The sequence below is a fragment of the Pinus tabuliformis genome, chromosome 8 (assembly GCF_031772625.1).
Source record: "Pinus tabuliformis cultivar Carrire ecotype Pingquan chromosome 8, CPIR1, whole genome shotgun sequence".
Lineage (NCBI taxonomy): Eukaryota > Viridiplantae > Streptophyta > Pinopsida > Pinales > Pinaceae > Pinus > Pinus tabuliformis.
In genome coordinates this window covers 1,874,963,903-1,874,991,407 of record NC_142294.1, presented here as the reverse complement: position 1 = coordinate 1,874,991,407, position 27,505 = coordinate 1,874,963,903, and the positions used below count along the sequence as shown (strand labels likewise).

General features: G+C 34.2%; 2 protein-coding genes across 2 annotated transcripts; both read left to right on the top strand.

Annotated features, from left to right (window-relative positions):
- Positions 1 to 1,255: 1,255 nt before the first annotated feature.
- Positions 1,256 to 4,667, top strand: LOC149243853 (lipase-like PAD4). The gene is made up of 4 exons (XM_089367875.1): positions 1,256 to 1,387; positions 2,049 to 2,373; positions 2,499 to 3,254; positions 3,689 to 4,667. Exons 1-4 carry the CDS (start codon positions 1,362 to 1,364, stop codon positions 4,457 to 4,459), a joined length of 1,878 nt encoding a protein of 625 aa, XP_089224001.1. The 5' UTR covers positions 1,256 to 1,361; the 3' UTR covers positions 4,460 to 4,667.
- An 18,885-nt stretch (positions 4,668 to 23,552) lies between these two features.
- Positions 23,553 to 27,291, top strand: LOC149243852 (uncharacterized). The gene is made up of 3 exons (XM_089371327.1): positions 23,553 to 23,672; positions 26,539 to 26,787; positions 26,920 to 27,291. The coding sequence occupies exons 1-3, from the start codon at positions 23,553 to 23,555 to the stop codon at positions 27,289 to 27,291; spliced, it is 741 nt and encodes a 246-aa protein (XP_089227453.1).
- The last annotated feature ends 214 nt before the right edge of the window (positions 27,292 to 27,505 follow it).

Genomic DNA, 27,505 nt, shown 5'->3' with positions numbered 1-27,505 from the left:
TAAATGGCTAAGATAAGAATAAAACTTGATAAGTAGTAATATATCTCCACAAGTTGCAATCATCCAAATGAGGAGAGTGGTTTCTCTATTATATGAGGAAATTAACCGTTATTCCTTTATAGGAGCTAATATCCACTACTTGGGGAAAAAGAGCTAATATCCACTAAAAACATTTAAAAAACACATAAAAATCCATTATATAAGGTCGTTAGATCTAGATTGAGCCTCAAAAATACCTATGCAATGAAAAAAATGCTCAATCATTAAGTCATCTTCAATAAATGCTCCATAAACATCATACGTGTGGGAAAGTGGGCAAATAAAGGTAATGTCTCCAAAATAGTGCAGTTATGCTACAAAAGGGGAAATGCTATTTCCAACCCTATAGCAAAGTTAATGTGCCCTAACATGGTCGCTCGATAGCCCGATATAACACGTTGTTTTTTTCCCCTAGTCATCACCACCCGGGTGTTATATCTGGGTATCGAGTGGCCATGTCAAACCGCATTAACTTTGCTATAAGATTGGATATAAGAATTGCCCTACAAAAATTATTTCTCTTCACCCAATGGTGCAATGTCTCACTTAAAAATCATGTCTCATCATAAGTAATTCCCAAATCATCGTCCATCATGTATAATGATATATCATCATAAAGGTGCAACTCCTCGTCGTAAATGAGATGTCCTTAGGCAAAAGCATGACATCATCGAGGCATGTGGCTCCATGACCTCTCGAAAGAGGTATATCATCACGGGAAGGCTCAATGTCCTCATTGAGGGTGTGACACTCATCATCAAAGGTAAGGAGTCTCAACAAGTCATCATGTTACCTCAAAGCTCCAGCACTCTCCGAAGGTTATGCAATGTCTTCAAAGAAGGAAGAATACTCATCAATTTCCTCACAAATGGTTTAGTATCTTTTGCCCATTTCACACGAAGTTTCATGTGTTATCTCGTCAAGGGGTGCGAAAGATTTTGGAAATTTCTCCAAAATGATTAAATGAACCAGCGAACACACTTTCGTGCAACGTTCGCTGGGTCTAAACATCGGTCTAAATAGTTATCTTCCAGGATGGCGTCCATATCTCTCCACGAAACTCACGGATTATCATTGACCGCCGTCAATTCTGACGGCAACAATATCTTTCCATCGTTACGGCAACATCTTTCCTTGCAAACGAAGGATTAACGTTGATTAACGTTGACAACTACAATTTCCTCTCACTCCGTAACGCATTACAATGTTCATTCGATTGATTTTCCAGGACATTGCCGTCTCCTCCGATTTTACTACATATACAACACACCTCGCATGCATCTTAAAGAAACTCGTAACAATCGTGAAGCAGTAGCAATAAAATGGAAGCACAGACGTCTACCCCGCTGTAAGCATGAGTTTGCAATATATGGTTTCTTTACGTTATGATAAATGCTTACGTGTCAATTTAGAAATTATGTTGCCTATTATTTTAAGTGGATAGGGAGTGGCCGATATGAATTATTCTAAATGGATAGGGAGTTCTGGATATGATTTTTTTCTTCACATTTGGTAAATATTTACCTGGCGACTTCGAAATTATTTTGTGTATATTTTCGATAGATCGGGCATTGGGCAGTAGCAGGTGTTTTCCAGAAGGTTAACATTGCATTTTATTATTATTGTGATTTGGAGAGGAATTTGACTTTGTGTAGAGGAAGATATAGAGGTTTCCTTTGAGCTTTGCGGGGATTTTTGGGTGAATTTATCTTTATCTTTGGCGTTAAATTCAATGGATTTGATTCACCCGGCTGGTGCATAGCCCCCAGTGCACAGTCATAACATTGGTAACTAGTCAGCATGTAATGGTTGACATTATCGAATCTCAAAATTCGTTTTCTTAAGCATTTGGAAGGTTTGTGAAATTAACGTCCCTTCGGACTGATTCTGCATGTTGGAGGAGAATTAGTAATGAGATTTTGATTCAGTGCAGTAATGGCAGACCCAATAATCCGGTACTTGACATGCTCCTAAAATATTAGTGCTAATTTACAGAAATGTTGGTGCAGGTTCACTGTTGGTCAGGAGATTGCAACTTTCCTTGTTTCATGCGGAATACTGTCCAAGGCTTGGGAAGAGGCACGTCTTGCAAACAACTCAGAGAGTTATACTCTGAGTGAGTATGAAGGCGTTGCATACGTTGCCTTTCCTTCGTTTCATGATGTAGAAGGTTTCATTGTCAAAGAGAGCAAATATGGAGAGGGCAATATACAAACTGACAAGAAGGTATTTTCTGGTTGCCTCAAGAGTAATGATGACCAACCAGCCCTTGTCCATCAGGGAGCTCTTAAATTGTTCTTACATATTATGGAGAATACAGATTTCCAAGCAGAGGTAAATTAATTTATCTTTCAGTACGGAGTGATCTTAGACAGTCATTGCTTCTTGGCTTATTGGAGATTACATTCTTGAAAAAATAAAATAGTAGCATTATGTTGATGTATTTCTTGCCCAAGCAGATGCAGATTTATGTGGATTCAAAACAAAGGAAGCTCAAACCCATTATATTTGTGGGGCATTCCTTAGGAGGAGCAGTTGCAACTTTGGCCACACTATGGGTGCTGGAAAAGAGGCTCAGACAAAGTTCTCCTTTTTGTATAACATTTGGAAGTCCTTTAGTGGGGGATGTAGGATTTGTTGAAGCAGTAGGCCGTGAAAATTGGCCAGGCAATTTTTTTCACGTGGTTTCCCAGCATGATATTGTTCCTCGTATGCTCCTTGCACCATTTGAGTCAATAGCTGAGCCCTTCATGGCTATTTTTCCTTATTGGCAAGGCATAATGGTTAATGACAGTAAAACTGTACCTGATTCTCTTATTCAAGAAGCTTGTAGGACTCTTCTTAATAATGTCCTGCAGCATACTTACACAGCAACAAACCATGGGCCTGACTTTCTAAGGGAGTTAGATAGAGTTACCCAGAGAAGCCCGTATAGACCTTTTGGCACTTACATGTTTTTTTCAAGCGAGGGCGCAGCTTGTATTGATAATTCTGGGACCGTTTTGAAGATGCTTCATTTGACAATGCAAAGACATGAAAAACTTGATGATAATATCGTACATGACTGTTTGTCAGAGCATATAGGGTATGGTGCTGTTTTGAAACATGTCATAGAAAAGTCGATTAGTGGAGAAAGAGTTGCAGAACCTGATTCAGAGTCCTCTTACAAGATGGGAATGTCATTACAGCTCCAAGCCATTGGTATTGGGGTTCAGGTGATCCTCAATTCCTTTTTGAAATACTATTTGAAAGAACTAAAAAGGAATAAATATTGCAGTTAGTTTTATACAAGTCAAATGGCTTATCAAGTACCATAGATTTAACAATCTGGATTTCTTATGGAAGGAGACTATAGAAAACTTTTAGCTCTCCACATATTATACATTTAGAATTAATATATATGAATACATAAAGGCGATACCTAACACCCCATGCCCGGCATATATATAATGTTAGGTATCTCCTTTATGTAAGTGGAAAAAGAGGCTATCCCCTCAGCTTGTTTAGAATTTATCTTACTTTCTTATTGTCTAAGATTTGATATTAAATTCTAAGCACTGATAATTATCTGCATTCTCTAAATTTTACTTTCTTCTTTTAATGTACTAATTGATGCTTAAAACGTGTTCTTAAATTTGGTGTTGTGCAGAATGATAATGCACCAATCGCCTTACAAATAGCAAGAGACATGGAAAACAAGCATAACACAAACGTTGCTAAGCTAGCATTTGAATTAAGCGAGAAGCAAAGTATTATGGCAGAGCTTGAATGGTATAAAGAGCGTTGTGAGAAGGAAGATGGCATCACATATTATGATTCCTTCCGGAAACATAATGATATCGATGCTAATTTGTGCAGGGAAAGGCTCTCTGGGTTCTGGGATAACATTATTGAAATGTGGAAGAGAAATGAGCTGCCAAGTGATTTCCAATCCCAAAATAAGTGGATAAATGCTGGCACTGCGTATAGAAGACTTGTAGAGCCTCTGGATATTGCACATTATTATGACATCTCTAATGGTAAAGGCAACTATCTTTCAGATGGAAGACCCACTCGTCATAAAGTTCTTCAGAAATGGATGGAAGAGAAGGAAAGCACTCGCAGTTCAAGACGTCGGAGCGGTCGTACCAAGCTTGCATCCCTCACTCAGGACTCCTGCTTTTGGGCACATGTAGAAGAGGCTTTGAAAGAAATGAAAAATCTGGAACAGGGCCAACACCAAAAGCTGGAAAGCCTTGAAATGTTTGAAGGTTATGCGACAAGATTGATCAATGATCGCAGCATTTCCTCGGATGTTTTCATGGAAGGAAGCAGCTTCATGAAGTGGTGGAAAGAATGGAAGAAATACCCCCAAAATCAAATTCCTGACTGGGGTTCTCCTTTATATAAAATAATGGAAAGTGAAAGTTGGAAGGGATGAACTCGCAGACTATTTGGATTAAAAGCTGTTTTCAATAAGACTTTCCAAATTATGTAATTTCTTTTCATTAATACTTTAGTAATTAGGAATCTCTTAGATTGCCTTTGATTCAGTTATTGCTTTTGAAATTATGTAATTTCTTCTCCATTGTTTTGTTTAAAACAGTGTTTGCCGTAATGTAATGCCTGGAAGGAATGAACAATATAAACGTACAAGCTTATTTCCTTGTGTTCCATGAATCCTTTTAGTACTAAGAAATCTCCTTCGTGACTTGATTTTGGTAGTTATATTTTTTCTTTTTATTTATTTATTTATATATATGTTAAGAAATAAAATTGTGTATTTTGGCTTTTTTAATATATGGGATATAAAACGTATAATTTTATTAGTCATGTTAATTTTTTAATAAATTGAATTTATTAATTATTTTAAATTTCCTCAATATCATAAATTCGCATATATTATTTTTAATAACCTTTTATATATAAAAATATAATTTCTTTATTATAATTGATATATTATTTCCCACCTAAATGTGGGACACTCAGAAAACTAGTCAGTATACCAGTGCGTGTGAGAGTAAGGCGACAGAGGAGAAGATTAAGAAGGGTGATTAGTGTAGAACCAGGGTGTTCCGCATGGAGGTCTTTGAATGATTTGGTGAAGATGCTTATATCATGTATCATTATGGTTTTGATTATTTTAAGTTGTCATAATTGTAAAGATTTAATGTTTATTAGCCCCAGCGTCTTCACAATGATGGTAGGTTTCCTACTCAAGCTTAAGCTTGGTTCCCATGGCTCACTTTTGAAATTGTCAATGACTTTTCCTATTTTATGTTTTATCTATTACTAATTTTATTTTGGTAGGTTTTTATGTAAGTTTATGCTCTTTTAGAGGTTTAAAACTGATTCATTTTGAAATTTTCAATGACTTTTCCTATTTTATATTTTATCAATTACTAATTTTATTTTGGTAGGTTTTTAGGTAAAAAAAAATTTAGAGGTTTAAAACTGATTCATATATTATTTGTATTTTTATAATTGGTATATAAAAGTCATGTCTTTCATAAATTATTTTATGGATCATTATAATATCAAGTGGGTGTCGTTTTAATTCTCATTAATTATGTGTGGATTAAAAAAAAAAAAAAAAATAGAAAAAATTTAAAAGGATCAAAACTTTAATATTAATTGAGGATTGAGGCATATGAAAACTATAACCTTAAATGACTATCATATTATCTTAAATATTGGGGTTATAAGGAAGAGAAAGATTCTAGTACTTTAGCATTATGATTGAACAAGACATTTATGAGTTAAATTTTAGAGTAGAATAGAGGAAGAAAAAGATTATGTAGCATCCATTTAGGCCACATTGTCAAAGACAACTCTATAGTTAGTGCCCCTTTCTTTATATTTGCAATGTCATAACTAAAGAAAAGGAAAGAAAGTATAGGTATCACCTTTAACTTGGGTTTTCAAAAATACATATTATGTATATTTGTGTGAATGATGTGTTCATTTGCTTGTTAAGTTTTATTTTTATATTTCAATAATTTTCATAAATTTGAGCAATAAGCTAAGGATAATAATTAAACCTATGTAATAAATATTTCCTCATAATATGAGAGTTGTTGCCACTAACTATTCTAAAGACATACCCATGATAGTTAACACATTAAAGATGGGTAATCTTTGAATGTTTACCCATATTTGAATGTTAGGGTGAATTTTTGTGGAGCTCCATTTCCCTTTAATATAACTTTGACCATTAACCTTGCCTATTATAACCCTCTCTAACTCAATTTCTTACTAAATTGTAGAAAGGTTCCATGAAGGCAAGAATTCCCGCAAAAAGTGAGTCTTCTAATGCAAAAGAAGAGAAAGCTATTTAAATAGCATATTGAAATTAAATTTGAAAGCTGAACACCCAATATGAACTTCTTAAATGATAAAAAATATATATATATAAAGAAAAATTAAGTCTTACTAAATTTCAATAACTCAAAAAAGTCTATGTTGCATGGGTCCCCGAACCCAGGGGTGGGGTTCTCGAACTCGTCCCGGGTTCTCGTCCCCAAGTACCGGATTCGAGTTCGGGTGCTTCTGAGAAGAACCCATAAGAACCGAGTTCTTAACCGAGTTCTTCTATGAAGAATCGGGTTCTTCTATGAAGAATCGGGTTCTTCATTAAAAAAAATTGGGTTCTCTTGTCTTGACGGGTACAAAGAACCCTGATGATGGGTACTTGGAACCCCAAAATTAGGTTCTTTTGGGTTCTTTGGGGTTCATTTTAGTTTTATTTTTTATTTTTTAATTAATTTAATGGGCTTCCCCTAATATTCTAGGTAGTTAGTTCTTCATCTTGCGAGAGAAATTGGAGTACGTATGCCTTTACCCATTTGGTAAAGAGAAATATGTTGGGCTCAAAGAAGCCAAAGAACTTAGTGTACATTCATAGCACACTTCGTCTCATATCTCGAAAAGACCCTGGATACAAGGAGGGTCCTTTCAAGAGATGGGACCAATACACAAACGATGCTATGTGTGTGGACGAGGAGATACAACCAAATGGCCTTATTGAGCTACTTCCAGCTACTATGGATGAGCAAGAGACTCAAGATGAGAGTGATCCCTGCCTGGAGAGCATGTTAACTGAAGATCTGAGTGAGCTAATGACATGGCTTGAGGAAGCCATTGTTCACTATTAGATATTTTTATTTTAGTATTTTAAAATTTCCGAGTTCTTGTTTGGAGATGCCTTAAGACAAATTTTCAATGCAGTATGGCAATGGACATATATCATGACTCTTATTAATATGTAAACTCTAATTTGCACTTAATATCAGACTAGAAATTTTGAAATTTCATTGTGAATGTTGAATGTTCAATGATGTGCATGTTTAAATATTTAAAGCTTAAATCATAAATATTTTACTTTTCTTGTTTAAAGTTGAAAAATATACAAATTCATGAATATATATATGTATACCCCAACGAACCCATACACCCTGTTTCGAAAAATAACATACCTGTCCCCGTCCCTGCACCTGTACCCGTCCCCGAACCCATATTTCCTAACAACATAGAAAAAAAGTATTTATAGCTTAAATTGCGGAGAAAGAAAAGTTCTACCCTCTATAAATTAAACTTGATATATAAAATATTTAAAACAATCTTTGACATTAATATCATAATCTCCAACCCCACCATATCAACAATGTTCCTTTTAAGAATTGTTAAGGTGCTCCAACCCTACTTTTATTAATGACGATTCCTTGGCACTAGGAGATACAAAGAATGTGTTCAGATAGATATCCAACTAGATAGGCTTTCCAATCTAATTATATTATGTCAATTGTTTTTGCTCGGACTCAATTTAATAAAGATGTAGTGAGATACACTTGCCAATCATACTATGTCGGTTCTTTTATCTTAAATTGAATTATTGTTATCTTTTTATTTGGTACAATATCATAAAATATTGTTTATGTTATTTCTTGTTATCAAAGATTTATTTGGATCTTAAAAATGTTTTTCCCGTGACTTGTTATGGTTTTGGTTTCCTCAAATTTTTGGTATATTAATAGTATATGTTTCAAGCTATAATTATAACATTTATATTTATAATTAACTATGGATTAGTAAAGTTTTAATTACAAATATTTTTATATTTTTTAATATTATTCTTGAAATGAAAAATATAATATTTTCTATGTATTTAATTTAATTTTTTCCATTTCCAATTTTCTACCCAACACATTTGTTTATAATATTTAAATTATTCATATAATAATGTTAATGAGTAATAAATTCATAATTTTATTACAACTCTTCCACTTTATCTAATTTATTATCTTAAAAGTTTTTCAGACCTTTAAATAAATTACATCACATTTAATGCTATAAGGAAATAGCATGGGTTATCTAATACTATTCTGTTTTTTATATTATAAATTTTTATAATTATTTTAATTATGCTTATTAAAAATTAAGTCAAATTTAGATATTTAATTATTTAAATTATTTTAGTTATTATGACTAAAATTTGATTAGAAATAAATAATTTTTTTCAAATATAAATTTTTAATATTCAAATTATATATTTAAATATAAAAATAATTTCAAATTTTCAAAAAATTAATACACCATCTAAATATACAATTTTAACTACTAATATCTTAATTGAATGAATCTTCTCAACTACAAACTAAATTATAAAAAAAACAAATAAACTAATACTTGTTTTTAAGTATGGGGGATTTACGCAGTGCATTATATTAGATATCATTTTTGGGATTCAACTGCGTTAAGTAAGTCATTCAAACGTATGACCATTTCCATGAGAGGTAGTCGTAACTGACTAATTTCTCATGATTTTTGAATAGTTCACTTAGCACTCATTGCATCGGGTGATGCTCACAGGGGTGAAGAAGTGGGATTGAAACTAGTGAAATGTGGAGAACGAATCACATAGCATCAATCATCACTTCCGGGGCTTGCACTAGTTTCAATCCCACTTCTTCACCCCTGTGAGCATCCCCCGATGCAATGAGTGCTAAGTGAACTATTCAAAAATCATGAGAAATTAGTCAGTTACGACTACCTCTCATGGAAATGGTCATACGTTTGAATGACTTACTTAACGCAGTTGAATCCCAAAAATGATATCTAATATAATGCACTGCGTAAATCCCCCATACTTAAATTCAAAAAGAGTCAAGGGATCTCTACTTGAATGGTTCATGAGGCACAATACTTGCTAAGGTTTTGCAAATGGGGTAGCAAGCTAAGTGGGCTTGATTGTGGGGAAAAACTCCACAGTTAAGCGCGCTTGAGCCAGAGGAGTTCTGGGATGGGTGACCTCCTGGGAAGTCCTGGTTACCGGGTGCAAGCCCCGGAAGTGATGATTGATGCTATGTGATTCGTTCTCCACATTTCACTAGTTTCAATCCCACTTCTTCACCCCTGTGAGCATCACCCGATGCAATGAGTGCTAAGTGAACTATTCAAAAATCATGAGAAATTAGTCAGTTACGACTACCTCTCATGGAAATGGTCATACGTTTGAATGACTTACTTAACGCAGTTGAATCCCAAAAATGATATCTAATATAATGCACTGCGTAAATCCCCCATACTTAAATTCAAAAAGAGTCAAGGGATCTCTACTTGAATGGTTCATGAGGCACAATACTTGCTAAGGTTTTGCAAATGGGGTAGCAAGCTAAGTGGGCTTGATTGTGGGGAAAAACTCCACAGTTAAGCGCGCTTGAGCCAGAGGAGTTCTGGGATGGGTGACCTCCTGGGAAGTCCTGGTTACCGGGTGCAAGCCCCGGAAGTGATGATTGATGCTATGTGATTCGTTCTCCACATTTCACTAGTTTCAATCCCACTTCTTCACCCCTGTGAGCATCACCCGATGCAATGAGTGCTAAGTGAACTATTCAAAAATCATGAGAAATTAGTCAGTTATGACTACCTCTCATGGAAATGGTCATACGTTTGAATGACTTACTTAACGCAGTTGAATCCCAAAAATGATATCTAATACTTGTTTTTTTTTTTTTTTTTTTTTTTTTTTTTAATGGAATAAGAATATGCCTAGACCAGCCTATATATTAAATAAAAATTGATCCACCCACCAATAAACTACTACCACTAAAATTATACAAAACTCCATAAAACTTAAACTTCCCATAAAATAAAAATTATTTCATTGAAAAATGAATTCCGTCCTAACCCTTCCCAAAACTACTCCAAAAACATAAACTATAAAAACTTAAAATAGAATCTATACCCTACACCACATTCAGACGAAGTTGCCACTTACGATCATATATAATCATCGTTCAGCGACCATCCATCATTTAATAAATGCTCTTAAATTATGTTAAGAACTTTTGGCCCTATAGCACATGTAAACATTTAATACCATTTTAACGACTAATATCTATAAATTGAATGAATCTTCTCAACTCTAAACTAAATTATAATCAAAACTAATTAAACCAACAATTGTTTTTTTGTTTAAATGTTGAATGAGAATATATTTAAGCGTGGACTAGCTTATATATTAAAAAGAAAAATGATCCATCAACCGATAAATTACTACCATTAAGATAATACAAAACTCCATAAAACATAAACTTCCCATAAAATAATTTTAAATTATGTTTAAGAACTTTTGGCCGTGTATCACACGTAAACATTTAATATCATTAATGAAATTTAAGAACTTTTGTCCTTGTAGCACACGTAAACATTTAATATCATTAATGAAATTTAATTCATGACATTTTCCTTCAGTAACCCATCTTTTATCCATTTCACACGAAATATCATTAATCATCCTAAATAATCAATGTTATCACATGAAGGGTGGAGAAAGATTTTTGAAATTTCTCCTCACCTTCGCTTTGGTCCAAACATCGATTTAAATAGATATATATAGAAAATGTTTACGGGAGGCACCCATATCTCTCCACGGATGCCAAGGATTGACATTGACTACCACCATTTCTGGCGGCAACTATATCGTTCCAGGCAAACGCAGTACTGGCAACAATAACAATTTCCTCTCAGTGCATAACCCATTACAATCTTCATTCCATAGATTTTCCGGGATATCGCTGGCCTCTTCTGATTTCACTATCAATATAAACAACCCGGGAGTTCTCTGAGAAAATAAAAGACACTAGCTGTAAATAATGTTAAATATAACTGGGAATATCTTAGAATAGTGAGAGTTGGTTTACCAGACTTCAAGATATGAATTAGTTTCTATTTCTTAGGTTATGGTTGTAACTTCCCTAGATCTATGATTACTATATAATGTGTGATGTACATGGACAATGTAGAGCGTTCTGCAGACCCAGACTCTCTTGGCTCAGACTCTTTTTCGTAGAGCTTACCAGTGGGTGTTTTTTTCTCAAAAGAAACATTGCATTTGTAACAAATAAACTTTCACAACATTTGTGAAGCATGTTAGAAATTGTAATTACTTGGGAATGTCAAATTATTTAAATTTAAGAGCTCAGTCAAGTCTAGTGAGTTCTAGTTAAGTTATATTTTGGGAAAAGTAAAATTTAGAGTGTGTCTGCATGTTGAGTTATTTTGGGTGAGTATCTAGTTCAAAAAGTATAAATTCCCATGATTTTATGTCGATTGTTGATTCTCCGAATATTCGGGAAACAAATGGACATGGGCGCGGTCAAATATTTGATTGTGCTCATGTCCTTCCAATTCCCTAATATTCGGGGAATAAACAATCGACATAAGGATGCCCTATAAATACCCCTTACTAGGTTCATTGTAATCAAGTCAATTTTTGTGTGATCAGTAGAGGAGCCGCAACTTGTTTTGTGTGTGAAATTTGTGTTTTGGCTCCATTGCCTTTTCAATAAATCGGTATCAAAGCAACAATATATAACTGCTCAAAGACTCCATTGTAACGTGGATGGTGTAGATGATGGTGAATCCCACTGTGATGAAACACGTGTGGATGATCATTGCAATGTGATATGTGAATTGGTGAATCTCGCTGCGATTGATGAATTTGAGGGGATATCCCACAATAGAGTGGATGAAAATTAAGTTGATGTTAAATTTGATGAAGAACCATTAACTCGTGATGAGTGGTTGCACATGATGCAACATAAAACTCTTATTGATATGATGTTATTTGGTTAGAAAAGTCCACTTGTGTTTGGAATCCAAGTGGGAGACAACATGTTTGCAACAACAAAGGTTTGTAAAGGAGTGGAAGATAAGGTAGAGAAGGAAAAGCAAGGGAAGGAAGCTCTCACTGAAGAGCATAAAGAAAATATTTTTAACATTGATTTTGAGTGTGCGGGTAAACATGATAACACTCCAACTAAAAAAGAATATGAAGAACATGATGCAGGAAATGACATGGAAGTTTCTGAATACAAAAATGAAGTCAAGAAGAAATAAGATTATGTTATCAAGAAATATGACAGAAAGAAAGTTAGGGATATGAAGCGCAAGAAACAGAGCAAAGAACACAGTTTGAAGATGCAATGTTGTCGCAGGAGTCCACGGTTGAATGAATATTTGAAGAGGAAGGTGTAGAAGACAAGATCATATTGTGTTTCAACACAAATTCAACAAAAGTCAAAGAAAAATTGCAGCAGCAGCAAATAAAGAAATATGGAGCCTACAATAAGAACGCGCAATAGAGAATGAAGCAATTTCGAGGATATAAATTTTGGAAGAAGAGAAAAAAAAATGCAAAATTGTGAAAGTCTTGAATCATTGTAAGCCTAGCTGAGACATAGACTAGCATGCATGTTTGAGTGATAATTGAGTCAATTTCTATTGTAAGCCTAGCAGGAATAGTTAAGTCATGTTAAGTCATGTTGAGTGAGTCAAGTCAAGTCATGTTTGAGTTATGTGGAGTCATATGGTTGTAATTAAGGGGGACTGTTAGAAATTATAATTGCTCTCATATGTCAAAGTTGGCTAAATTTACGGTAAGTCGAGTGAGTTCGAGTTAAGTTATATTTTGGGAAAAGTCAAATTTAAAGTGTGTGTGCGTGTTGAATTATTTTGAGTTAGTCGCTAATCCAAAAAGTATAAATACACGTCACCAGGTTCATTATAATCAAATCATGTTTTTGTGTGACCAATAGAAGAACCGCAACTTGTGTGTTTTGTGTGTGAAATTTGTGATTTGAAACTTTTACCTTTCCAAAAGTGTGGATGTCTATGGTAGCAAATAAAATGGAATCAGAGTCATCTACCCCGATATAAGCATGAGTTTGCAAGAAGTCATTTTCAAATTATGTTGCGTATATTTTAGAAAGATCGGTAGTCGTAAGATATGACATGACATTTTACAATGGATTTTTAGGTGGAGTAACTTCCTTACATTTGTTGTTTGTTTGTGGAGTGGTAAAATGATAGGCTTTGAATAGGGTCGTGGTAAACAATGGTGTGGTCTATAATAATGAGATTTTGATTCAGTCCAGTGATTGCAAATCCAATCATATGCTACTTGACCTGCTCATAAAATATTATTGCTAATTTACATAAATGTTGTGTCCTTGTTTCATGTGGACTTTTGTCTAAAGCTTGGGAAGAATCACGTTAACAAAAAAAACTCAATGACTTAGAGTGTGAATGAGTACGAAGGTGTTGCATACGTTCACTTCCCTTCGTTCCATAAGATAGAAGGTTTTATTGTCAAAAATAGCGAATATGGAGAGGGGAATATACAAACTGACAACAAGGTCTTCTCTGGTTGCCTCAAGGGTAATGGCGACCAACCAGCACTCGTACATAAAGGAGCTCTTAAGTTGTTCTACATATTATGGAGAATATAGATTTCCAAGCACATGTAAATTAATTTATCTTTAAGGATGGAGCGATCTTAGTTTCATAAAAGGAGTGCTTTCTTCTTATAATTAATTTGTCTTTAAGGATGGAGCGATCTTAGTTTCATAAAAGGAGTGCTTTCTTTTTAGCTTATTAGAGATTAAATTTTTGAAAATATAAAATAGTAAGATTATGTTGATGTATTTCATGACCTAACAAATGCAAATGTACACGGATTCAAAACAAAGGAAGCTCAAACCCATTATATTTGTGGGCGATTCCCTAGGAGGAGCAGTTGCAACTTTGGCCCCACTATGGATATTGGAAAAAACGCTCAAACAAAGTTTTAGTTTTTGTATAACATTTGGAAGTCCTTTAGTAGGGGATGTCAGTTTTGTTAAAGCAATAGGCCGTGAAAATTGGGCATGTAAATTTTTTCATGTGGTTTGCCACCATGATATTGTTCCTTGTATGCACCTTGCACCATTTGAGTCAAGTGTTGAGCCCTTGATTAGTATTTTGCCTTATTGGCAACGCATAATGGCTAATGACCATAAATTTGTACTTGATTTTTTTTTATTCAAGTCGCTTTTAAGAGTCTTCTTAATACTGTTCTGTAGTATAATTACATAGTAACAAACTGCGGGTCTGACTCTCTAAGGGAGTGAGATGGAGTTACCAAAAGAAGTCCATATAAACCTTTTGGCACTTACATGTTTTAATTCATTTGTAAAGCCAAGTTTTTGTGAAAGAATTAAATAATAAATGTTTAGTTTGTTTTTCTTATAGAATTTTTCATTTTGGCTCTCCGTAAAAAACCCTAATACTAATTGAGGATTGAGGCATATGAAAAATATTACCCTAAATGAGTATCAAACTATATTATATATTGGGTTATTAGAAAGGGAGGGATTCCATTATTTTAGCATTATGATTGAACAAGACATTTATGAGTTAAATTTTAGAATAGAACAGAGGAAGAAGAAGATTATGTAGCATCCATTATGGCCACAATGTCAAAGACAACTCCATAGTGCTCCTTTATTTATATTTGAAATGTCATAACTAAAGAAAAGGAAGGAAAGTATAAGTCTCACTTTTTAGTTGGGTTTTACAAGGTACATATTATGTGTATTTATGTGAATGATATGTTCACGTGCTTGTGTTCTTTTATTTTTATATTTCAATGATTTTCATAAATTTGAGCAATAAGCTAAGGATAATAACTAACCCATGTAATAAAATATTTCCTCATAATATGAGAGTTGTTGCTACAGAGTATTCCAGTGGAATATCTCAATGATAATTAACACATCAAAGATGGGTAATATTTGAATGTTTACCCATCTTTAAATGTTGAGTGAACTCTTTGTGGAGCTCCATTTCCCTTTAGTAGATGCCAAGTTTGATCATTAACCTTGCCTATTGTAATCCCCCTCTAACTCAATCTCTGGTAGCCTCTTTTATTTGATATCCTGTCATGTCTTATAATTCCCATGCCACTCTAGACTCTTGTCCTACCATGGTTTTAGAATATGATGAAATCTGAATAAGGTCTCTAGTCTAATAAGAGAGGGCTTGGGGGCGAGGGGGGAGAGAGAGAGGAAGGTGTAGACAAGAAACCAAAATCCCTACCCTTCAAAAGCCTTCATGAATATTACTACCTAGACAAATTCCATGAAAGAATTAAACTTAATGTAAAGAATATTTAAAACCATATTTAACATTAATATCATAATCTCCAACCCCTACCACATCAAAAGTGTATTTTTTTAGTAATTCTTAAGGTGTATTCAAGCGTTAAAGGCACCTTCCAACCCTACTTTTATTAATGAAAATTCCTTAGCAAGAGCGATGCAAAGCATGGGTAGATATCCAGCTAGATAGACTTTCCAATCTAATTATGTTATGTGAATTCTTTTTATTGGACTGAATTTGATAGATACATAGTGAGATAGGCTTGCCAATTTAATTATACTAGGTCATGTTTTCATCTTAAACTATCTTTTTTAATTTGCAAAGGTTATCTTTTTATTTTTTATAATATTATAAAATATTGTTTATGTTATTTCTGATCTTTTTTAATTTGCAAAGGTTATCTTTTTATTTTTTATAATATTATAAAATATTGTTTATGTTATTTCTGATTATTCGTTTAAAGAGTTGATTTAGATTTTAAAAATTATTTTTTCTATAACCTACTTTAATTTTGGTTTCCTCAATAACAACACAACCACATATGATTATGACTATTAATTAGAAACTTTTGATTACAAATATTTTTATATGTTTTAATATTATGTATGACATGAAAATTATAATATTTAATTTATTTTTTTGATTTTATATATATATATATAATTATAATTATAATTATAATTTTTTTTATAATATTCAAATTTTATAGAATAAGTTAAGCTTTTAGAACCAAAGGTTTATTCTCAAAATAAATGGTAAGAAAATCAGCGTTAACAAAAATTTACATAGTTGTTTTTTCTTTTTATTATTATTACTATTAAGATTAGTATTATTATTTGTTTTTAATTTTATTATTTTTTAATATTTTTTTAAGATTAGTATTATTATTCGTTTCTATTATTATTTTTTATTTATTTATTCATTTTTAACTTTGATATTAAGCTATATTATGAATTTATAATTCTCGCAATTTATTTTAGTTTTAGAATTTATTATTATAAAGTCTAATTGGATATTTAAGTAATTAAGATATAATTTAATATTATTTTCCCTTAATTAAATTTTTAACTACTTTTTTAAATAATAATATTTTCTCCTTAACTATTTCTTAACCCCTAACTAGTTTATAACCGTTATTTCAAGACCCGGATGCTTCTATGTTATTTAAACTTTTGTTAACATTGATTTTCTCACCATTTATCTTGAGGATGAACCGCATTAGTTGGTTCGAAACGTGAACCCATTTTATAACATGTAATTAATCCGAAAGATATATAGATTATCGATATAGATCACAAAAATATAAAATCTAATATTCAAATTATTTATATAACAATACTAAATTTAAAATTTTATTATAAAACTTCCACATTATATAAATGTATAACCTTAAGAGTTTTCTAACCTTTAAATGAGTTACATCAAATTTAATGTTATAAACAAATAGCATGGGTTATCGAATGCTATTATCCTTTTATAATATGAGCTCTTATAATGTATATTATAAAGAATTATTAAATAAATTCTTTTAATTATTACATTTATATGGGTCGATTTCCCACACACCATTGTAATTGTGTGTTACATATTTCTTGCGTTATTATTTTATTTTTAAATATTATTTTTATAATTATAAAAAATATTTTTCTATATAATATTTTATTATATATTAAATTTAATAATATTAATTATTAAATAAATATAAATAAATAATATTAATATATGTTTAATTTTTAATAATTATGATATATTTAATTAATTTATAATGTGTAGAATAAAAGCTTATGGGTGTATTGTTAAAGCTTTCTATGATAGGAAGGTCATGAAACTATGTGATATAAATCTAACCATGTTAAAAAAATTTGTGGTATGGGAGTAATCTCCAAATAATTTTCACTGTCTCTATATTACAATTTCTCAAACCAAACCTTAAAAATACAATCATCTGAAAACTCACATTACTTAAATAAAAAAATATAACATATACAATTGTTATTATTATAAATAACATAAAATTCGATTATATCTATTATAAATATAATAATTAATATAGATTCAATTTCATATATATAATCATGAATTATATTATTTTTTATTTATATAATTATGTAAAAAATTATACATGATTTATGCACCAACTCTAATATTGCGTGCAAAAATCAACATCTTAAAAAGAAGATAAACATAAAAACACCGTATTATATCTATTTATATCTTACAAATAGCCGCTTATAAATCAATACAAAACCCAGTATGAAAAAAATACCATTACAATGGCGCGTGCATACTACTTAAAAATATTATTTTATTTTATATTTGTCGTCGTCGGTTTGATTTCTATTATTATTTAAGAGATTTGAAATCTATATTACTATATTTAATTATTTTTTTAATTATTAACCTTGCTTATGGGTGACTCATTTAGCTATCGACTTACTAAGAAAGTGTTATCATCCTTGAAATTCGAAGTTCAAACTCGCCATGAATCAACTAACCTTAAAAAACAATAAATATTATTCTCTTATTTTGACATTGTAATTAATTTTATAATTCATTAAAAATATTATTCTCTTATTTTGTAATCTACGTGATCCTTCTTCGTAAGTTCTATGTCAAAAGATCAGCATACGAAAGAAATTAAGATCAGTAAAGATACTATAGTAAAACCATTAACACCCATATTTTTGAGGTGCACACTTTTAGTGAAAAATACTATTAAAAAAATAATTAAAGATGTAACTAAGTATAATATTTGGTTGATATTTTAATATAATGGTAGTTAAATATTTTTAATTAGAGTAGTTTAATAACATGTGATATTTTGATATTTTTCTAAAAACAATTAAAATGTTAAATTTATTTTTATATTTTAAAATATAATTTAAAAATAATAAAATATTATTATTTAAAAAATTAATTACTTAAATTTAAATAATGGTTATGAAGCTCTCTTAGGGATGTGTTTCATCTTTTTTACCTTAGGGAAACATATTAGGAATCTAGTTCTTTGTCTTTTTTTTTTTAATTTGTATTATTTTAGTGTTAGGATCACGAAACCAAGAGAAGTGGTGGTGTATAAAGATATTGTCTTTTGGGGTCTCACTAGCCCCAAGGGACGTATTAACATGGAGTATTTTTTCCTATAAATAGGCTACATTAAAGATGAATATCATGGGAAAAAAAATGGGTTCTTATACACCTATAGTTAGAAAATTGTTGGTAACATGACCGAGTCAATTTTACTCGAACAACCCTAACAATCCCCACCTTAAACTTCACACAAGAAGATTAACCTAATCTCAATCATTCATCAACCATCTCACATGAGATCTCAAATTCCCCCTATCGAGCTAGGATACCAATACACCTGTCATCCTAGTACCTATCCAAGTGGCCAATTCCACAACTTGATGACTCCATGCACAGTGCACTACATGTATTCCTGGTTAAAGTATTAAGGTCTTACAACATTGATGCTCCTATGCAACATGTAAGCTTTAACAACATGCCTTACAACTTCCTAGGGAAATACACCTACCTTGGACCAAAACACTTAGGGTGTTTTAACACACTTGCAACTCTCATCACACATTGGTTCCTCCACTATACACAAACCATTGAGTCCATCTCTCTTTTCTCATCAATATGACCACTCTCTCGCTACATCTCTAGCTTTGCTAACCATACTTTGACCCAACCTTCCAACATTATTTTCACTCAAAAAATCCACACAATCTTTTATGAGTATAGATTATGTCCATTCAATGGCCATCATTCTCCTTTATCAACCACCACAACCTTTAATTCCTCTTGTCAGATACCTTCTCCTACTAGAAACTAGCACAGCTGGCTTACTGTCCACTAACTTTTCTCTACACCTATTTCAGCAAGCAGACCATCTAACTTTGTAACATGAGAACAAATTTTCATTTCATCCCAACAGATAACAACTTATACAAACAAAAACATATGGAATTTGTTGTTCACTGCACATGCACACTCTCTTCTTGACAACTTCTTCATAACCTTAATATTTTTCTTGTTGACAAGAATTAGATTAGCATGTCCGACCGAGTGGACCCACTGAGTTCAGGGTCGAGACTCCAACACTTGTCACCAAAATATGATACGTCTGGACTCCCTCGAGGTCAACTATTGACAATGCCCAACACAATTCATAGGTCAAGTTTTTTTGCTTTTGTTTTTGTAAATGTGGCAAGGCCTTGTTGTGACTGACGAATTTCCATAACCCTTCTCGCGCCTTCCCTTTACGATTTTGTGGTTCACTCTAATCTAATTCCCTTATTCTCTTTGTGCAATTTCTTACTCCTAATGATGAACCATTTCTCGCACACATAACCAATTGCATAAACTACCATCAGATGCATAAGATCCTCTTGGGTCATGGTTTCTTTGAGCCTTACAATGCAACTATTGAGATATTAATATTACTATATGTTAGGTGTCATGATATTTAATTCCAATGTTTGTTAGGTGTCATAGCCAGTTTTGATTTTGTTTGGTTTAGTTGAGTTGTATTTCAGTCTCACTAAAGTCATTTATTGTTGATGTCTCCAATGTAATTCTATTTAACCGAATTTGAATATTACGAAGAGTTGTTCCATTCTAGTTTTCGAGTTCATTCTCTGTCTATTTCCCACTTTGCACTCTTTCTCATGGTATCTGAGTGCAAGGTTGCATACAACTACAAGCAGAGAAACATTTGAAATCACAGAGATCAAGAGCTTTAAGAGGATAATGAAGAAGCAACCTACGACTAAGTTAATAAAGGCGAGGGAAAAACAGATTGTTGAGTTGAGTGCAAAGACCAAAGTTGAAATTAAAAAAAAATTGATAATGCAATTGCGTTATAACTCTAATGCAAAGGCAGAGGATATAGAGGCAACAACGAGCGAGACAGAGGCCGAGGCAGAGGGATATCAGAACATCATCATGTAGCAAAATAGTCGAGACCTACACAAAACCAAACAAAGAGAAGCATAACACAAAGAAAATCTAATGGTGAATGTTATTACTACAAGAAATTTTGGCATTATGAACATGAATGCAAAGAGAAACAATCAAATAAAAAAAGAGGTCATGTCCACCTCTCCAACAATGAAGGAGAATCCTCTGAAACAATGTTTATTTCATGCCATCTTTCTGAAGATAGTCAAAGAGAGGACTTTTGGTTGCTAGACAGTTGTTGCAGTAATCATATGACAGGTAACAAAAATATACTTTCTTGCATTGACGCTTCCATAACATCTCAAATTACTCTTAGAGACTATTCCCGTATTAAATTTGAAGGTAAATTTATTGTCCCTATTCTTACCAAACATAATCAGCAGAAATACATACATGATGTTTATTATGTTCCACATCTTAAGCATAACCTCACTAGTGTAGGTCAATTGATGGAACATGGTTATGATGTAATATTCCAAGGGAACACATGTTAAATATATGAAAAACCTCCCAATAGAAGACTGATAGTAAAGGTTAAAAAACCAAGAATAGCATGTCTACCTTAACTCTTAGAAGTCGAAATCTCTCTCAGTTTTTTTCCCACAATGTGTCAAGAATAGATGAGTCTCAACTATGACATTCTAGGTATAGGCATATTTCATTCAAGAGTCTAGGTCTACTTCAAAAACATTCAATGGTTTTTGGTCTACCTATTATGAATGAAAAATATTGTAACTATGAAATATGTATTATACCCAAGCATAAAAGAGGCAACTTTCCCACATCTTCTTCTAGATCAAAAGAGCCTTTAGAGCTAGTCCATATAGATATATGTGTCCCAATGTAGACACAGTCCATTGGTGGTAGTCTTTATTTTATGACCTTCATTGATAATTATAGGAAGAATATTGATGCAGGAGCATCCAATTAGGGAGGCGACAGCTAGACAAGCTGTTAAAATTAAATTCACTTTTAGTTTAATTTTATTTTATGTTTAAAAGAAGGTTGTCACAGCCAATGTTTTCCTTTAATTTGAATAGTAGTTAGATTAGAAATTAGTTTTAAATAAGTTAGGAAACAAACTGCCAGAAACTGGAATGTAACTACATTGTAACTGTAGGTAGTTCCTCAACAGAATGAGGCTACCAGCAACTTAAATAGGCAACCCAAAGACAAAGGTGGGGTTTCTGCCATCCAGAAGAAAAGAGACTAGAGAGCATAGCTCTGAAATATATTTTTAAAAAGTAAATTGAAGCTTACAGGTATCCATTATTGTTTTCCATAAATGACAAGAATTATGTACTATGCATAGAAATTAATGAAAGAATTGAATGATTGTTAATCAAATTGCGCATCAAACTGAAGGAGCCAAACACAGCAGAAGAAACCATCCAAGTATTTCACAAAAGCATGCTATTGATTTAACAATGAAAATTTACAATATATATATATATGTGTGTGTGTGTGTGTGTGTATAAACATTTGTCAAAGTCCACGGTAGCACAAAAGGATAGCATTCTGTAACCCCACACAGGTCTGAGGCACAGATCCTTCAAAAACCATCCTTATACAACCAATCGACAGTCCAACTAAGACTGAGAACAGACAGAGGCATAGCCTAACTACTACCAACAAAATATATATGACCGCATAGCGTAAACAGGAAGGAACCTACTCGGTTTGCATAAAGTCGGACCAGAAGGACGAAGACCCCAACATTTTCCCCAAAGAGCAGAGGAATTACCTCGAGTAGAAGTCGTCAAGCCATCGCTGGAAGAGTTGGGTAGAGGGCCTGGTAAAACAATGCAACCACTGAAACAGTTACAAACAGTGCCGTCAACCTGGTAAAATCAAATATCTGTGAACAAACATAGAGAAGCCAAGGCGTACCCAGGGCGACCACAGAGCCCAAAACCTCCTCTAAAAACCATGCAAGAAGCAACCACTAGGTCGAATGAAACACCATCTAACAGTTAAAAAATGACAAAGGACCAGAGCCGAAGAAGGACCCAGAAGACAGCGGGAGGCAGAGCGCCATCCTTTCCTTGCAGAACGAACCAGGTAAGAACGCAGGGGAGCAGAACCAAAACCGGCGGAAACATAACCAACTCAACCACAGTAGACTGTGCCATAGAGCCGTGTCACACAAACCGAGACCACCTTGGGACAGAGGAAAATTAATTGCCCATTAAAACCTTACCTAAAACCCTAAGCAAATACGAGCGCGGGAAAACTTGAACACAGGCCAACTGCCACGTAGGCTTGCCACCTCAGCATCTCGGGGATTGTCACCAAATTTTGGTATTAGAGCAAGTTCTTTCCTTAAGGAAGAAAAAACATGGAATTAAGAAGAAGAGGTCGAGGTAGAGCTATTCGGAGAGTAGCCGACGAAGGATTGCACAAAGAAATCAGGATCCTAAGTGCCATATTGGCAGCAATAGAAGCAGGGAGGCGTAGGGATCTAGAAGGTGGTGACGATAGTGAATAAGAATTTGCAGCTACAATGGATGAATCTGATGAGGAAAGGCCAAAGATAAAATTATTGAGGTATATTTTGTTAGCAAGCAGAAAACTGAAGCCAGAGCTTTCGAACTATGATGGCAGTTTATCTACAGAAGTATTGTTGGACTGGATTAGCGAGTTGGATAAATACATCGAATGTGAAGAAATCAGTGAGGATAAGAAGGTCATGTTTTCAGCCACCAAAATAAAGGGACACGCAACACTATGGTGGGACAGTGTGCAGGCAGAAAGGAGAAGGTCAAATAATCCACCAATTAAAAAATGGAACAGGATGATCGCCAAGATGAAAAGTAAGTTTTTACCCAAATACTATCAGATTGCTCTATATAGACAGGTACATAACTTGAAACAAAGGGTAATGACTGTGAAGGAATATACAGAAGAATTCTACAGAGTGAATCTGTGAGCGGGTTATGTCGAAGATACCCCAGAAAAGACAATGAGGTTTGTGAACGGATTACGAATGGAGATACTGGATAAGATTTGTATTCTCTCCCCCAAGTCCATAGAGGAAGCCTATCAAAGTGTTTTAAAAGCAGAAAAGAAGATCACCAGGAAGCAGAATGCCAAAAGAGGACGTGGATCTGGCTAAGGAAGAGGATAGTCTTTTGGCAGAGGCAGAACTGCCAACAGCAATGAAGAAGGCAGCAATTCAAAAATTGCAGGACCAGCTGATAAAGAAGGTAACACTAGAGGAGGAAGGCCTTACCAGTGAGGAAGAGGTAATGGCAGAGGCAAAGGAAATGCGTATCAGTGTTATAAGTGTCACAAGTGGGGACACTAGTCTTTTGAATGTCCTAAAAGTGATCAAGAAGGCCAAAGAGGAGCATATGTTGCTCAACTAGAGGAAGCTGAGGCACCACCTCAAGAAGTGGAGAACATGCCTGGGACAGGAGAGGCCTTGGTGTTGAACAAGGTATTGTTGAAACTAGCTAAAGAATTAGCTGACGATACACAGTGGAAAGAACTATTCTGAAGTGTGTGTAAATCACATGGGAAATGTTGTAAATTGATTATTGATAGCGGAAGCACTGACAACCTGGTAGCCACTAAAATGGTAAAGAAACTAGGTTTAAAAATATTGAAGCACCCAACCCCATACCGGGTGTCTTGGTTACAAAAAGGACATCAACTGCTAGTTGATGAGCAGTGCGAAGTGGAGTTTCATATTGGTAGGTATAAGGATAAGGTAACTTGTGATATTATGTCGATGGATGTGTGCCATATACTGCTGGGTAGACCATGGCAGTATGACAGGAAAGTAGTCCACAATGGGAAGACAAATTGTTATAAGTTTGCAAAAGATGGGATCAAGCATATGCTGGTACCCATGAAAGAGGAGGATACAACAGAAAATAGTGGAACAAAAGCGTTATTGTTAGGAGGAAAAGAGTTCCTACAGTAGATTGGAGATGATGAAATAAAGTTTGCAATTGTGTGAAGGCCAAGAGCAGTGTTAATCCACACTGAGATTACTGATTTGCCTGAGGAGATATAAGATATGCTACAGGAGTTTAGCGACATTGTAGTGGATGATTTACTGGTTAAATTACCACCAATAAGGAGTATCAGTCACCATATTGACTTCATTCCAAGAGCTAGTTTACCAAACAAAGCTACTTACCGAATGAGTCCAAAGGACAATGAGGAGATCAGGAAGTAGGTACAGGAGTTGTTGGACAAAGGGTTGATTCGAGAGAGTTTAAGTCCTTGTGCGGTTCCAACAGTCTTAGCTCCCAAGAAAGGAGGAGAGTGGCAGATGTGTACTGATTCTCAAGCAATAAATAAGATTGCCATCAGGTACAGTTTCCCTTACCACCGATGGATGATATGATGGATTGTTTGAGTGGAGCAACGTATTTTTCAAAGATTGATTTAAAAAGCAGATATCATCAGATTCAGATTCGAGAAGAAGACGAGTGGAAGACCGCTTTCAATACCAATGAAGGCATGTATGAATGGTTGATCATGCCATTTGGATTGAGCAACGCACCCAACACATTCATGCGCTTGATGAACGAGATGCTAAAGGAATATATTGGAAATTTCGTGATTGTGTACTTAGACGATATCCTTATTTTCAATAAGACAAGGGAAGAACATTTTTGACACGTCAGGCGTGTCTTGGAAGAATTGCAGCAGAATAATTTGCTATTAAATTTGAAAAAGTGTACGTTTTTTAAGGAGTTAATTTATTTGGGGTTTGTGATTTCAGAAAATGAATTAAACATGGATCCGGAAAAGGTTGCAGCCATAGTTAGTTGGCCATCCCCCAAGAGTTTGTTTGAAGTACAAAATTTTCATGGGTTGGCGAGTTTTTATCGAAAATTTATAAAAGATATCAATGGGATTTGTGCACCCATGGTGGATAATGTGAAAAAAGAAAATCAACGTTTTCATTGGATGGAGTCGGCTGAAAAGAGTTTTCAATTGCTGAAAAAGAAGATCATCGAAAGACCCATTTCGAGGTTACCAGATTTCAACAAACTTTTTCAAGTTTGTTGCAATGCCAGTGGGATAGCCATTGGAGTAGTACTCAGCCAAGAGGACAAACCAGTGGCCTATTTTAGCGAGAAGTTGAATGAGAGTAGATAGAAATATACGTCCTATGACAAGGAGTTTTATGCAGTGGTACAAGCGCTGAAACATTGGAGACATTACTTAATGGGAAATGAATTTGTTCTGTTTTCGGACAATTCTACTTTGCAATATGTCATGCAACAACATAAGATGAACCATAAACATGCGAAGTGGGTGGAATACCTCCAGAGTTTTATGTTTGTGCTGAAACACATTAGTGGACAAGCCAAAAAAGTGGCAGATGCGTTAAGCAGGAGGAGTTTGATTTTACAGGAAAGCAAAGTGCAGGTGTTAGGCTTTGAGCATCTCAAGGATCTGTATGAAACAGATGCATACTTTAAGGAAGCATACGAAGCTTGCGAGAATCCGTTGTCAAGGGACAATAGTTCGTGGCTAGACTATAATATACAGGAAGGATTATTGTTCAGGGGAGGAAAGTTGTGTATCCCAGAATGTTCAATGAGGGAAAACTTAATTCAAGAGAAACATAGTGGGGGTCTAGCTGGACATTTTAGCATAGACAAGACTTTGGACCAAGTAGGTCACTTCTATTATTGGCCGAAGATGCGGCGAGACGTATAGAGATATGTGGCTAGATGTAAGATGTGTAAATTGGCAAAGGGACACAGTCAAAATATGGGATTGTATATGCCCCTACCTATTCTGGACAGACCATAGGACTCAGTTAGTTTAGACTTTGTCTTAGGTTTTCCAAGGACACAGAAGGGTTACAATTAATTCATGGCAGTAGTGGATCACTTTACTAAGATGACACATTTTATTCCCTGTAAAAATACCAACGATGCCATGCATGTAGCCCACTTGTTCTTCACAAAAATTGTTAGACTACATGGCTTGCCAAAGTCTATTATTTCAGATAGGGATGTGAAGTTCACAGGTCATTTTTGGCAGACTTTGTGGAAGAAGTTAGATACTAAATTAAATTTCTGTTTAGCTTATCATCCACAGACCAATGGGCAGATTGAGGTAGTGAACCGAAGTCTGGGGAATCTGTTACGTAGTCTGGTTGGTGAAAATTCACGACAGTGGGATCGCGTATTTGCACAAGCAAAGTTCACTTATAATGATTCACCCAATAGGAGTACGGGTAGAAGTCCTTTCCAGATCCTATACAGAATGCACCCCCATGGTGTGCACAAGATGTGGGATTTGGGTCAGTTGGAACGAAGGAGTGCTGATGGTGAAGATTTCATAAAGGTGATCAACGAACTTCATGAATAGGTGAAAACCAAATTGCAGGACAGCAGCCAAAGATATAAACAGAAGGCAAAATTAAAATGACGGGAAGAGCAATTCAATATAGGAGACCCGGTATTGGCACATATACAGAAAGAGACGTTTCCTAAGGGGGAATATAATAAGCTCAAACTGAAAAAAATAGGGCCTTGCCGGATACTGCGAAAGTTCTCTACCAACGCATATGAACTGCAACTATCCTCGGGTATCGGGATCTTGCCCATTTTCAATGTGGCAGACCTATGCCCTTACATTACTGCTAATGTGGAGGAAAATTCAATAGAATACACACGGGACACCCAGGGAGAAGGAGATACAGAGACATGGGTCAGAAAGATGACCCTAGCCAAGCCTCTAGAGGTCGAACAAATATTGGATACTCAGGTAACTAGGCGAACACGAAGGAAGGAGTACTTACAATACCTGGTTAAATGGAAGAACCGTCCAATTGAGGACAATTCCTAGTTGGATGCCGAACAGATTCAAAGCGCTGGGTATTCGAATGAAGAGCTCATGGACAAGAGCCATGAGATTCATTCACCCCGGGAGCCTGATGCAGGAGCATCCAATTAGGGAGGCGACAGTTGGACAAGCTGTTAAAATTAAATTCACTTTTATTTTAACTTTATTTTATGTTTAAAATAAGGTTTTCACAGTCAATGTATTCCTTTAATTTGAA

Excerpts from the sequence above, each read along its gene's own strand:
- LOC149243852 (XM_089371327.1), top strand. The coding sequence starts at position 23,553 with ATGCCAAAAGAGGACGTGGATCTGGCTAAGGAAGAGGATAGTCTTTTG. Across the intron at positions 23,673-26,538 it reads AGGACCAGCTGATAAAGAAG|ACCAATGGGCAGATTGAGGT; the intron begins GTAACACTAGAG and ends TATCATCCACAG. Across the intron at positions 26,788-26,919 it reads ATGGTGAAGATTTCATAAAG|AAAGAGACGTTTCCTAAGGG; the intron begins GTGATCAACGAA and ends GCACATATACAG.
- LOC149243853 (XM_089367875.1), top strand. The coding sequence starts at position 1,362 with ATGGAAGCACAGACGTCTACCCCGCT. Across the intron at positions 1,388-2,048 it reads GCACAGACGTCTACCCCGCT|GTTCACTGTTGGTCAGGAGA; the intron begins GTAAGCATGAGT and ends ATGTTGGTGCAG. Across the intron at positions 2,374-2,498 it reads ATACAGATTTCCAAGCAGAG|ATGCAGATTTATGTGGATTC; the intron begins GTAAATTAATTT and ends TTGCCCAAGCAG.